Source organism: Chrysochloris asiatica, unplaced genomic scaffold, assembly GCF_000296735.1.
Source record: "Chrysochloris asiatica unplaced genomic scaffold, ChrAsi1.0 scaffold00184, whole genome shotgun sequence".
Lineage (NCBI taxonomy): Eukaryota > Metazoa > Chordata > Mammalia > Afrosoricida > Chrysochloridae > Chrysochloris > Chrysochloris asiatica.
This window is the reverse complement of record NW_006408702.1, coordinates 1,652,945-1,667,944: the sequence shown is the minus strand read 5'-3', so window position 1 is coordinate 1,667,944 and position 15,000 is coordinate 1,652,945. Positions and strand designations below refer to the sequence as shown.

Below are 15,000 nucleotides of genomic sequence, written 5' to 3'. Positions count from 1 at the left end.
GCCTCATAAAAAGTGTTAGGAAGTTTTCCGTCCTCTTCTATATTCTGGAATATTTTGAGTAGAATTGGTGACAACTCTTCCCTGAATGTGAAGCCATCTGGACCTGTTGGAGTACAACTTTTCATAGTATTTTCCTATTATTCTTTTGATTTCCTTTGGTTCCATTGTGTCATTGCCCATTTGGTTTCTAATGTGAATTAATGTGTGTCTTCTCCCTCTTTTGTTAGGTTTGCCAATGGTTTGTCAATTTTATTAATCCTTTCAAAGAACCAGCTTCTTGTCCTGTTGATTCCTTCTATAGCTTTTCTGTTTTCCTTCTCATTTATTTCTGTTCTTATCTTTATTATTTCCTTTTCTTTTGGTGACTGTAGGTTCCCTCTGTTTCTAATTGTTGTAGATGTTGTGTAATGTGTTGATTTTGGTTCTTTCTTCTTTTGGGGTTTGCGCATTTATTGCAATAAATTTCTCTCTCAGCACCACTTTCGCCATGTCCCAAAGATTTTGGTATGTTATGTTTTCATTCTCATTTGTTTCTAGGAACATTATGAACTCACGTTTAATTTCTTCTTTTACCCAGTTGCTTTTAAGCAAGGTGTTATTCAGACTCCATGTATTCAACTTCATTTCCTTGGTCTTCTTATTGTTGATTTCTAGTTTTATAGCATTGTGGTATGCAAAGATGTTTTGCAGTATTTTGATGTTTGTAAATTTATTGACCTAACACATGGTCAAATCTGGAGAATGTTCCATGTGCACTGGAGAAGAATGTGTATTGTGCTGGTGTTGGGTTAAATGCTCTGTACACATCTATGAGGTCCAGTTGGCAGATTGTGTTGTTTAGTTCCTCTGTAACTTTGTCAAGTTTCTTTCTAGTTGTTCTGTCCCTTTTAGAAAGTGGTGCATTAAAATCTCCCACTATAATTGTAGATTTATCTATTTCTTTCTTCAATTCTAATAAGGTTTGCTTCATATATCTTGGTTCTTTTTTATTGGGGGCATCAATATTTATTATGGTTATGTCTTCTTGCTCACTTGACCCTTTGGTCATGAGATAGTCTCCTTCTTTATCTCTTTTGCTGGTTTTTTTCTTAAAATTTACCTTATCAGAGACTAGTATTGCCACTCATGCTTGTTTACTGTTGCAGTTCGCTTGGTGTATTTTTTAGTCTGTTTTTATCTTTGTGTGTAAGGTGTGTGTCTTGCAGGCAGCGTATTGAAGGATCTTGTTTTCTTATCCATTCTGCCACTCTCTGTCTCTTCACTGATGCATTCAGTCCACTGATAGTCAATGTATTCATCAATAGGTATGAATTAACTGCTGTCATTATGTTAATTTTTTGGTAATGCTGCTCATTCCTTTGTTCTGCATGCTCTCTTGTGCTGAGTTTGTGTTTTTTCTGCTATTTCTTGTTCGTTTCTTCTTAGTTTTCATGTTTGCTTGTTCTGCTTGGAAGTTCATTTTCATGGTAACTTGTGAAGTATTAACTTTCTTTGGGGTTAGCTTATAGTCTGTTAACTTTTCTCCCCATTTAAGAGAAACTATTGTATCCTGTAATCTACCTGACATCCTCACCACCTGGATCTCTGTTCCTACATTTATCCCTTCTTTGACACTGATATTATTTTGATCTTCAGTTGACTTCCCAGCTCCTTTCAATTCGTTGTTGTAGTTTTGTTCTGTTCTGGACTCTGCTACCTATCAACTGAGTTCCAGGTGGTGTTGTCATGTCTGTCAATCTCTGGTTGTTGTCTGTTTTTGTTGGTTTTCAGTCTAAAGAACTCCCTTTAGGATGTTTTGAAGTGCTGGGTTGACTTCGACAAACTATCTTATCTTCTGTTTATCCTGGAATGTTTTGATTGCACCATCGTATTTGACTGACAGTTTTGCTGCATAGACGATTCTTGGTTGGCAGGTTTTTTTCTTTTAGGCTTTTGTATATGTCTCCCCATTGCCTTCTTGCCTACATGGTTTCTGCTGAGAAGTCAGAGCTTAATCTGATTTTCTTGCCTTTGTAAGTATCACTTCTGTTTTCCTTCACTGCTTTTAGGATTCTCTCCTTGTCTTTAATTTTGGAGAGCTTGATTATTATGTGTCTTGGTGATTTTCTTTTGGGGTCTATCCTTCCTGGGGTACCTGCGACTTCTTGAATGTTTATCTTCTCATATTTCAAGGTGTTAGGGAAATTTTCTTCCAGAAGCTTTTCAACTATCTCCTCTGTGGATTTCTTCCTATTCTGGAATGCCAATAATTCTTAAGTTGTTCCTCTTCATGTTATCCAGCATGAATCTTGGACTCTGTTCAGATTTTTTTCCCCTTTTTTCTTTTGTATAGTGGTTTATAGTTCTATGTATTTGTAGATGTCTTTTGTTCATCTAAGCAGCCCTGGTGGCACAGGCATTGGGCTGCTAACTTCAAGGTCAGCAGTTCCCATGAGCCATTCTGCAGAAGAAAGGTGAGGCTATGTGTTCCAGTAGAGATTTGCAGTCTCTGAAACCATGTGGAGCAGTTCTCTCTCTAGTGTTATGCATTGGAATTAACTTGGAAGACGTGCATCTGGGTTTTTGTGTCTCTGGGTAGATTGACTCCTAAGTTCTTTTTCTTTCATGTGATTCTTGTAAATGGCATTGTTTTCCGGATTTCCTCTTCAGTGCTCTCTTTGTTAGTGTAGTGGAATCAACTGAAAATGGGTCTTCTTTTCTTACCTTTTCTGGTACTCGTTATCTTTTAATGGATATATTTCATTCATTTGCATTCATTGTAATTATCAATGGGTATGAATTTACAGCTGTGTTTTTTCTGTAGTTATTGTTTTCTAATGTTGATGATTTCTCTGTTCAATATATTTTTTCTGTGCTGAGGACTTTTTATTTACAGATTTTCCTTTTTTGTTGTTGCTTTTCTTTTAGTGTTCACTGAGACATCATGATTCTCTTCTTCTTTTTTTTACTTTGGTGAAAAAGTTTATTCCTTTTTTTTTAGGTTTCCATGTAATTTATTATTATCTTTTCAAGTTTTTTAAACAGTGCATACTGTACTGGTATTGTCTTGCTTTCCTCTCCATTTGGAAGTTCTGTAACTACATCATTTATTCTCTTTCTTTTCTTTGTAGTTATCATTTACAAGTTGACATTTATGGTTCTGTTTTCAGTCTTACACATTAATTTTATTTTTGTTCTATATGCGAGAAAATCTTCAGGTGATGTTATCATGTGTTTGAATCTCTGCTTGTTATATACCAATGCTTGTTCTCTGCCCATAGGGCTCCCTTTAACATTTCTTTGAAAGAAAGGTCTGGTTTTACAAATGTCCTCAATTTCTATTAATCTGGGAATGTCCAAAATTTGCCACCATGTTTAAGGGACAATTTTATTGGTTGTATAGTTCTTGGTTGTCAGTTTTGTTTGTTTGCTTTTCTTTTAGGGTTTTATATAACAACAACAACAATATGTCAACCTAAGAGCATGGTGATTTTCTAGGATAAACACTGGATTGTGAACCATAAGGTCAGCAGTTCGAGCCCACCAGTTGCCCCAGGGAGAAGGATGAGGCTGTGAAGATTTACAGCCTTGTCAACCCCACACAAGGTGACTTTGAGTAGGAACTGACTCAGCAGCACTTGATAACAACAACATGTGTCAACCTATTGCACAGGGATGGATCTAAAGAAAAGAAAATTGGAGAAGAGTAAGCAAAAGAGAAAAATAATCTAGGGCAGGAAGAACGAAGAGCTGAGAAGAAAGGAAAATACAAAACTAGTACAAGTGCTCCCTGCTGTCTTAGGCTGGGTTTTCTAGAAAAGCAAAACCAGTGGGATATATGTATATATAAATATGTAGAGAGAGAGTGAGAGGTTTATTATCAAGGAAATAACTTGCAACTGCAGAGTCCCAGATCCCCAGTGGAAGAGAGAGTCCCTTTTGTGTGTCCATTATATTGGGAGCACGCCACTCCCCAAGGAAGTATCCCTTTAATTGATTGGCTGCTCAAAGCCACTTATCACAGAGTTCACAAGGCCTGTGTTAGGTTTCATCATCATGGGAAGAAGTGTATCCCAACTTCTAAACCTCTGGAAATCCTGTCTTAGTCAAGTTAACACAGAACCCTAGCCATTACATTCCACCCTTGTCAACTTGAAACCTATTAACTATATGTATAATCTCTAAGTAAAGAAAATTATAAAGTCATACTTATGCCTAACATGAAATAACTAAAACAAGTACAACCAAAAACAAAACCTCATTGGTCTCCTTTACAGCTTATATGCCACAAAAGAACAACAAAAAAATTTGATGCACACTTACAAAACAAAAAAGTTTATATTCATTTAAATGTTCAAAGGGCACATTCTGCAAGGCAGCCTCCTGCCTATAGGCACACAGCCAGGGGCCTAGAGTCCATAGCTGTCCTGTCTCTCTATGCCACAGCCTCTGTGGCTATCTCTGCTGTCACTTTTCCAGTCAAGGATCCCACGCTTCACTTGTGCTCTTCTTAAGGATAATCCTGGGATTGTCATTCCTGAAATGAAATATAACTACTCCCTCCTTTTAGTTACACATCTACAATTATAGTTCTGACTATCACAATGAATTCTACTAACAATTACTCACAATTGAAATCATAAAATCCTATCAGCATCATCTCCCACCCTTCTCTCCAGGCCCATATGGAAAAGAGGAAGACTAATCAATGGGGATTCTCCCTTATCCTCTCATTCTAAAACTAAGCATACCTATGAAAGCCTGTAAGCAAGCTACTTCAGTTTTTTACGTTGTTGTTACTGTTAAGTGCTGTCGAGTCAGTTCTGACCCATAGCGACCCTGTATAAGGTTTCCAAGGATCAGCTGGTGAGTTTGAACCACCAACCTTGCTGTTCAAATGGCTTTGCAATCTGGTGCATTAACCCACAGCCCCACACCAGGACTCCCCCATGAATTTTAATCATCAGTGTCTAAATTGTCCTTCCCTATCAACCTCTGGTAGCGTAGTGGTTCCAAATTGGGCTGCAAACCTCAAGGTTATCAGTTCAAAACTACCAGCTGTTCTATGGGAGAAAGATGAGGCTTTCTGCTCCTGTAAAGATTTAAAGCCTCGGAAACCCTGGGCAGGGTCACTATGAGTTGGTTCCAACTCCACGGCACCTAACCACCCACCACCACCATCAACCTAGTACACTGAGAAGACAGGTATGTTCTTTGATATGATGAAACTTCCATTTCTGTTGGAATTTTGAGCAAATGCATCCATAAGCAGAAGTCCAGTTCATCAAATTGTAGCAGTTGACACTTGCTCAGTGTATGAAACATCCTTATTTTCATCTGTTCAGGTGCTGGTCAGCTCAGCCCTAGCCATCCAGGCTAGGTCAAACGGTACCAACTGCAAGTTTGGGAGTTCACACACACCTCCCTGCACTTTACACCAACTGGTCACTCCACTTTCAGCTAGGTCAGTGCTCTTGGGCTCAGGGCTCCAAACAACTCCCTAAACTTCACATCAGCCAGCCTTCCCTCTCCTCTTATCTCAAGGTCAACAGGTGCCAATAGAACATGTCCAAACTCAGCCTGTGTCATTGCTGCATTTTCTCCAATTCCCTCACCCATAGACCCAGGTGGTCACCAGCAAGTATATGGCTCACCGGTTCCCTTGAACTTTCAGTCCTAAAATGGAGTTTTCGCTGATGGACCAACTTTCCTCGTCTTGATGTCTCTGAAACTCAGAGTGCAGAACTGTCTGGTTTTTTTTCCTCTGCTTTCTTTCAATCATGAATTTCCTTTTCTCCTAGCACTTCTGGGTTGATCTGCAGGTCTTATCAAATGCAAATATCCCAACTCTGAAGGTTCTGGGTGGGGCTCAGGATTCCACCTCAGGTCTCAAACTCTACAAAGCCTTAAACAATTTTCAGTCAAATGCTAACTCCCCTTTTAGCAAATTCAATCAAGTATAGGCTGTAGGCAGGCTTACAAGCTCTCTGTAAGCATCACACCAAATACTCATTTCTATCATATATGTTTGTCTATTTTACAATAGTTGTTGTTGTTGTTAGGTGCCATCGAGTCGGTACCAACCCATAGCAACCTTATGCACACCATAACAGAACACTGCCCGATCCTGGGCCAACCTCTCTATTGTTGCCACGCTTGAGTCCATCAGTGCTGCCGTTTCAATCCATCTGGTTCCTTCTTTAGTGACTGGTCCCTCCTGACAATATGTCTGAAGTATGAGAGACGAAGTTTGGCCATCTTGGCCTCCAAGGAGCACTCTGTACATACAAGACAATACATACAATAGTAGGCATGAGAAACTAATATCCATAAGGCAGTCAAACACAGAAACCTTTCTTCACTGTTGGACTAGCCCCTTTCCCATACATATGGCCCTGGGCCTCTGGCAGGTTGGATTCCAGTAGGACTTGGCCACAGATCAGCTATCTTTTCTACCCAATATGACTTTGGCTCCAGGCAATTACAGAAGCTGTTCTTCCTTTTGGAAAGAAAGAAAGCATAACGGCAAAGGAAGGGGAAGAAGAAGGAAAAAAAAAAACCAGAAAGGAGGAAAAATAGAAAGGGGGCTGGAGGAGAGTGGGGGAAGAACTAAGTGTTAGGTGGGAAAAAGGGCAAAGGAAGAGAAAAAAAAAAAAAACAGAAAGGAGAAAGAAAAAGGGAAATGAGGGGGACTGGAGGAGAGATGGTGAAGAACTAAGTGTTGGGTGGGGGTGACTGGCCATTGAGACTAGAGGTATGAGTGGCCATGCTGACAGTCACTGGGAGGTTCTGCAAGGTAAAGGTGGAGGTCACACCTCTCTGGGGGCTGCTCATAGCTGTGGGTGCTGCCATCCTGGGTGAGCAGAGCCTGTTGTCTGGTGCCTGTTAATAACTGGAATGCTTTTCGCTCTGCTGGTTGCCAGTTCATTGCCTCCCTGTTCACTGTTTTCCTTCAGTCTCTTTCTCTCGTCAGTATTTGATCTATTTCTTTGTCCTTTCCTCTGAAGCTCTGGGTTCCAAGACTGTTACCTGTATCTGTTTCACCTTCTTCTCAAGTCTATTTTGTAGAGGGTTTGGATAGCGTGTCTGCCTAGTCTGCCATCTTAGGTCCTCCTCCAAGATGAACAATTTAATTGAAAAGTATGACTGACTTTATTTGGCAAAGTCATTCTTAGAAATTTATCTGAATTACTCTTGTTGGTTCCATTTATCTAATAATTTCTTGTTTCTTTATTTACCCTCAATCGGATGCATATTTGACATCTAGGCGGAGAAGGAAACTGAATCTAAATGTAGTCATTCATCTATTGAACAAGTCACCATTGCACTAGAATCTAGACAGATGGAATTTCCAATTTGGGGACACTTTCTTCCATATTAAACAGATAACTACTTGATAAATACTTACTATGTGCCAAAGGAGTCTTGGGTGTGCAGTGGGTTAAGTGTTGGTAGACTGACTACAAGGTCAGTGGTTCAAATCTCCCATCCACTCTGTAGGAAAAAGATGAGGCTGTCTACTCCCGTAAAGATTTACACTCTTGGAAACACTGAGGAGAAGTTCTACTTTATCCTACAGGATTTCTGTGTGACAGAATCACCTCAGTGGCAGCGGGTTTGGGTACTGTGCCAGTCACAAATCCAAAGATGTCTTGAGGAGATTTGTAAGCTCTGGTAGTGTAGTGGTTACGAATCGGGTTGCGAACCTCAGGGACAGGAGTTCGAAACTACCAGCTGTTCCCCGTGAGAAAGCTGAGGCTTTCTGCTCCTGTAAAGATTTACAGCCTCGGAAACCCTGTACTCCACAGCACATAACAGCATAGCAGAGAGAATAGTGGAGAAAAACTTGAGTTTAGTCGAAAGTTCTAGAATGATCGTGGTGGCTATTTTCTCTAGGAGGTACTAGAGAGGCTCTTTTCTGACTTGACAGTAGTTGGTCAGTTGACTGCAAAATGGTTGCGGTTAGGAGAAAACTATAAAGATGTTAAACTTAGATGTTTTCAACATTTTTTTTTTTTATCTAGAACAATGGAAATGTTATGTTTTTAAATCAATTTTATGATGTAGCGGTAAAGCCTTTTCTTGGCATTTGGGTGTGTTAGTGGGAACGCCACAGCCTGCGTGCCACACCTATGCTGCAGTGCTTCTCGATTCCTGTGTTGTTTTCTTTAGGTTGGAGCAGGAATATAAAAGACCCTTGCAAAGCAGTATGAGAGCACATTTTGATACATTTCCCCCCAATCTTTTGGAATTTGTCAGGAATCTATTTGTACTCACTAAATTCATTTTCTGAGAACCACAGCTTTCCTTCTCTTCTCAGATTTAATTGGTTTATACAGGATGTAACCACCCATATTAACTCAGACAACAGACATAACTGACCGAAGTCGATTTGAGAATGAGTACCAATCGATGCTTGGTAAGCATAGTCTGGTGGCAGTGTGAGTTAAGTATGAGCTACTAACAGCAAGGTTGGCAGTTGGAGCCCACCAGCCACTCCGTGGGAGAAAGACGAGACAGTCTGTTTCTATAAAGCTTCACAGTCTTGGAAACCCTATGGTGCAGTTTTACGCTGCCCTAGAGGGGAGTCCTGTTGTTACTCTGTGGGTTAATGCGCTGGACTGTGAGGTCCATTTGAACTACAAGGTTGACGGTTCAAGCTCACCAGCAACTCCTTGGAAACCCTTACCAACCACTCCTTGGAAATCTTATACAGTGTCGCTATGGGTCAGAAACGACCTCGATGGCACTTAACAACAACAGTGTCAGAGTCACAATGAATTTGATGGAAGCAGAAAAAATGGTGGCCAGAGAAAGGTTCGGTAGCCCCGAGAAGTGCTCGTGAGCACCAACCATGTGTTGTTTTACAAAGGTCATGGATGATGTCAGCTAATCTGGCCCCAGAGGGTCAGTTAAGAAAGTGTCTCTGAAGAGAGAACGCAGGAGTACCGAGCATGTGTGCAGGATAAGACATGTGGGCCTTTCTTTGAGACTCCAGAATTTAAGCAACAGAGGCATGAGGAAAACGTGCAAAATGTGATTCTGGGGAAGCATTTATTACTGTTGTTTTTTGTTTTGTTTTATCATTATCTCCTCTTACCTGTCTCCTCCAGAATATGAAGTCCAGGGTGGCATTTCACCATTGTAGCTTCTCCTTCTAACTCATTACTTGACACTTGGGAAATGCGTAATAAATATTTTTTGAATGAATGAAAGCACCTTTTTCTACTGAAATGACTGACAAAGGATAGGCATTTTCATGCACTGTGTCTTTGCTCTGAGAATCATCAGTCAGCAGCAAACTTTGGCCCATCCAATCTTGTTTCAGTGACCACATGGATATAAACTAACATCATTGTTCATTTCAGAGTATATGGTCATCACTGCCATGCCTAGATGTTGTTGTTATGTGCCTATGCGCCGTCGAGTCGGTTCTGACCCATAATGACCCTGTATAGGGTTTCCAAGGAGCAGGTGGTGAGCTTGAATCACCAACCTTGCAGTTCAAACGGCTTTGCAGTCTGGCGCATTAACCTACAGCGCCACACCAGGACTCCCGCCTAGATATGCCTAGATAAGCCTCTTGATTTCTTTCAGGAACAACTTGGGGACAAGGGATGTGATCTTGTGGGAATTTATAGCAATAGGAAACACAGAAAAGCCACAATTTGTCATGACTTATCAAAGACTTGAATCCATGGTATTATATAGATCAAAGTCTTGTGCAGTGGTTGATCTCTGTGGCACACAGAATAGCTAGGTCATTAACAATGGGCTATTTAATGTGGAGAGTAAGTCTTACCATCTAAAGCTTAGTGTTTACAAATGATATCATCACAGTTAATTATCATTCATTGACTTAGAAAATGTTATTAGATGCTCAGTCTTCCTTCACTGCGTCAGCACACATTCATCCTGTCTGTTGTCTACAGACTCATCATTGTTGATCTGTGAGAGCCTTTATGTATGTAATATTGATTAAGCATGCTAGTACCTGGAACTGGAAATCAGAGACCCCTGGCCTAAGTATACCACTGTCCTTCTCCCACTGCAGCTTGGGGATGAACCATGATGATGACCACTCCTCTTGTGCTGGGAAGTCCCACATCATGTCTGGAGAGTGGGTGAAAGGCCGGAACCCCAGCGATCTCTCCTGGTCCTCCTGTAGCCGAGATGACCTTGAAAACTTCCTCAAGTAAGTCCTTGAGTCATTCCATCGAACCACTGCCTTAGAAAGTACTTACGAAAGACCACAGAAAATACACAAGGTCTCAGGCACTGTGAGAAGGAGAAATGACTCTCTTTCAGACTTCTCAGCTGGTCCGAGAGTTGGGTCAATATAGACTGGCCTATAACAAGACCTTAGGAGTCCTGGTGTGGCACTAAAGGATAATGCGCTGGACTGCAGGGTCAGTTTGAACTGCAAGGTCGGTGGTTCAAACCCACCAGTTGCTCCTCGGAAACCCTACACAGTGTTGCTGTGGGTCAGAAAAGACTCGACGACACTTAACAGCAACAATGTAACAAGACCTCACTTCCAAGGGTGTATGTGCTTTGATGTTTGGCACCCAGCCAGTGGCTATAAATGCTTGTTGAATGGTTTAAAGACCAACACAGTGACAGTGTGATGAAAATCCTATTTTATTTCTCTGCAGTAGTTTGACCTGAGTGAACACCATCTCCAAGGTACCCTGCATTGATTTTAAACAGCATTTCCTGGTTGCTGGGGACAAGTCTCTTGATTTGTTGTTGTTGTGAAGTGCCATCGAGTCGGTTCCAACCCATAGCAACCCTGTATAGGGTTTTCAAGGAGCAGCTGGTGAGCTTAAAGCACCGACCTTGCAGTTCAAATGGCTTTGCAGTCTGGCGTATTAACCCACATGCGTACCAAGGGAGATTTGCTCATTTCCTTCCTCTCCAGAAACGGATGTGTCTGTTTCACAGTCATGTCCTTCCCAGAAGGTGTCTAGGCAAGCCCATTCTTCTCAGATATATGTGGAGGAATTGGCCTTCTGATTTCAGACCTTTATTGTATAGTCTGACCCACAGACAAGCTAGGTCTCTTAATGTCAAGACCTCAGGGTTGGACTCACTGATTTGACATGTAGGTATGTTTCCAGACCCTAGCATATTACTCAGCCATGTAGAGAAATGAAATCCTAATACTGCTGCAAGGTGGATGAGCCTTGCAAACGTTATGATGAGTGAAATGAGACCGAGATACTAGGACAAATATTGCGTGATCACATTTATATGGCATATCTAGAGTACAGAAGTGTATAGAGAAAGTGTATAAGGACCTAAATTTATTAGTAGTTACCTAGGGTGAAAGGGAGGAAGGGGATGAGGAGGACTCATTGCTTAGGAGACACGGAGCATCTGTTAAGGGCGTGGTATTATTTGGAAATAGTGGCATTGGTTTCACACCATGATGAACACAAGGTGACTGAGTTCTACTTGTGTGCTACAAAAATGACAGTGTTTTGTTATATATACATTTTCCATGATTGAAAAAAACAGTTAATCTCCTGAGACCACAGTGAGAACGTGGATCTATGCAGTCCATGAGCCCACGAAGTCCTCAGTAGCTTCAGGTGGAGCAGCCACAGCTCCACTCCACTCCTGTCCTCCTCGCGACTGTCTTTCCATGACGTTGTCCTCTTGATGGGGGAAGGGGTTTAAGTGGTGCACAGGCTTAACAATCAGCCAATCTGTTTCCATATAGACTGCTACCTACTGAGAATTTGTTAACACAGGATCTTAATAAAAGTTTATAAGTCGCTTGACATGGTTTTGCTTCACCTAACACAGACAGTGAAATAAGGTGGGGTGTTTCTATATCCCCCCCAAAAGGTGATTGCCTTGCCTCTGATCACACAGTGGAAGTCAGTGTGTCAGCATGCGTGTGCTTGTATGCATGCAACTCTTGAAGAACCTTGGCAAGGGGCTGGGTTTTCTTTTTACCCTCATCTGCCTTGCATTAGCGTTTGAAAAATAAAAACATCTAAGTATTTAACCTCCTAATAAAGCTACATCCTCATAATTCCCAGCTAAGTTGTTAAGAGGGGTTTTCCTAATTGTAAGTGAGCATTCCCACCCTGGTTTAAATCCTTTGCCGAATGTCCCATGAGTCTGGTTCTGATGATGGCGGGCAATGTAGTCAGATGGGAAACCTGGTCGTCAGACTGTCGAGCGTTGGCAGACCCAAAAAAGAGAAATTGATGTTGAATTGAACTAAGCATTTCACTTTTATGTAAAACAAAAGAAAAAAGCCTTAACTTGTTCTCTTTCTTTATGCACCGTAACTTTTGCTCAAAGCTGTGTTCTAAGAAAATATCGTAGTAACCTATTTCAAAAGCATTTTCATCAAAGTTCACAAGCTCCTTGAGCAAAGTATACTAGCCTCATGGGTCTTGTTTATCCCCAGACTCCTTCCTGGTTTCCATGCCCCCACCAGCTTCAGAAGAAAAAGAGTCAGGATCTCTGAACAACAATCCATGTACCCTAATCCTAGGTCCTCCTCCAGTAAACGATTGGAGGTGCATTCATCTCAGTGACTGCTGGAAACCAAAATGAAAACCTTCACAGTACATGTTCAAGTTGACTTGCCTTTTGGCTATTTCAGGTCAAAAGTCAGCACCTGTTTGCTGGTCACGGACCCCAGGAGCCAACATGCGGTACGCCTCCCTCATAAGCTGCCAGGCATGCATTACAGTGCCAATGAGCAATGCCAGATCCTGTTTGGCACCAATGCCACCTTCTGCAGAAACATGGAGGTAAGCAGGGTGGTGGAGCTGGCTCTGGAAGGGTTGCTAGGCCCAACCTCCCATTGCAGATCTGCCTTTTGCCAGGGGACATGGATAGTCACACACACATATATACATTTACATAGTCACATAACAAACAGGCATGTGCATGCACAGGCATTTACACAGCTTCATCCACAGCTAGTGACACACATTCACATAATTTTACATACACACATTCACTCTGACAGGTGTGCATATCGCAGGGCTGCTTCTGGGTTACGACTGAATTCCACAGCCTAATATTTTAACCTTAATCTTGTAGGACATATGTGCCAAGCATTCTACTCGTAGATATATAGCCATAAGAATTAAAAAACAGATCAATATCTGTACACAGATGTTCATTCATAGTAGCACTGTGCACAGTAGCCAAATGTGGAAACCACCAAGGGTCCACCAGCTGTTAATGGATAAACAAATACTGGTGGAGACATACAATGGGTTATTATTCCACATAAAAACGATTGAAGGACTGATTCATGCTATAATGTGGATGAACCTAGGAAACATGTTAAATGAAAGAAGGCATATACAGAGGTGGTCACGTATGGTATGCTTTTGTTGATATGAAATGATCCAGAACAGGTAAATCAGTAAAGCAGAACGGAGGTTAGTGGTTGTCAGGGGCTGGGGTGAGGCTCGGGGGTAAGGGTGGGGAGGTGGGCACAGAGAATATTTTGAAACGACATGGAGGAGGTACTTGAACAACATTGTGAATGAACTGAACAACAGTGAAATGTACAATTGAAAGTGATTAATGTTTTGTTATAGAAACTTTATCTCAATTTAAAAATAACTTTAATACTACCTTCCTGTTAAGTGCTGTCAAGTCGATTCCAACTCATAACGACTCTCTATAGGGTTGCTAAGGAGTGGCTGGTAGGTTTGAACTACCTTATGGTCAGCAGTCCAGTGCTTATCCTACAGCGCCACACCAGGACTCCTTAGTGCACCAGGGAAAAGAAAATAAACACACCCTTCTCAGAGGTGATGTAATGCTTCCTTATTTCAAACTCTTTACCAATATGGAAGCAATCCTCAATTATTAAATGATTTTTGTTGTTGTTGTTAAGTGCCATGGAGTTGGTTCCAGCTCACAGCAATCCTAAGAGAATATCAAACTGAAAAAAAAAAAAAAAATACAGCAATGTCATATGGTAATAAAGGCAATACCAACATTGACATTTTTTAATTTATTGAGTAATGCTAACATACTTGATCCAGTTTGAATCTTCTAACCTTTCAACATGTATGATCCTAAGTAATCCCCATAACTCTCCGATTATTATCCCCAGTTTACGAAGATAACATAAAAAAATCAGAGATTAAATGTGTCGTTCCACTGCCCTCTCACTTGCATTGTTTCTAATGAGAAATCTGTTGGTATTTTTAACTTTGTTTATCTTTACCTAACTTGTGTGTTTCCCCCCCCCCCCCCTGGTTGCTTTTAAGATGATCTCTTTATCACAACATTAAAGAAATTTGATTAGGTTATGCCTTAGTCTAGAATTCTTCATGTGTCTTAAGCTTGGGGTTCATTGAGATTCTTAGATCTATAAGTTTATCATTTTCATCATCTTTGAAAATTCTTCAGCCATTATTTCTTCGAATATTTTCTCTGTCCCCTCTCCTCACATCCATTACACATTTGTTAGGCAACTTGCAGGCCCACAGTTCACTGATACTGTGTTCTCTCTTTTTCAGTCTTATTTCTCTTTGAGTTTCATTTTGAACAATTTCCATTGTTGTGTCTTCTAGTTCACCAATATTTTCTTCTGCATTGTCTAATTTGTCCACAGTCCAATCCAGTGTACCTTTTATTTCAGATATTGTAGTTCTCACCTTTAAATCTTTCTGGTGCTGCCTTGAGTAGCTGGCCTATGGTTGTATTTACTGGTTTAAAGCTCCTGTCTACTAATTCTATCATCTGTGTAATTTCTGGGTTGAGTTTGATAGATTTATTTGTCTTCATATTCTGGATGTATTTTCCTGCTTTTTTGAATACCTGGTAAATTTTTATTTGATGACAGACATTGCAGATTTTATCCTATTGGGTGTTGCATAGTTTCATTTTTCTATAAATATGAGTTTTGTTCTAGAACTTGATCAACATAATTAGAGACAAATTGATCCTTTTAGATCTGGCTTTTAAGTGTTTATTAATTGGGACCAGTTCATCATATAGTTCCCACTGTTGTTGTTGTTGTCAGGT

The 15,000-nt window shown here is 40.7% G+C and overlaps 1 protein-coding gene across 1 annotated transcript in view; it reads left to right on the top strand.

The window, feature by feature from the left end:
* ADAMTS17 (ADAM metallopeptidase with thrombospondin type 1 motif, 17) overlaps positions 1-15,000 on the top strand; it is a 744,430-nt gene that overhangs the window by 403,760 nt on the left and 325,670 nt on the right. The window contains exons 9-10 of the mRNA XM_006872136.1: positions 10,034-10,174; positions 12,605-12,755. Of these exons, the coding sequence (XP_006872198.1) occupies positions 10,034-10,174; positions 12,605-12,755 (292 nt within the window). The remainder of the gene's footprint in view (positions 1-10,033; positions 10,175-12,604; positions 12,756-15,000) is intronic.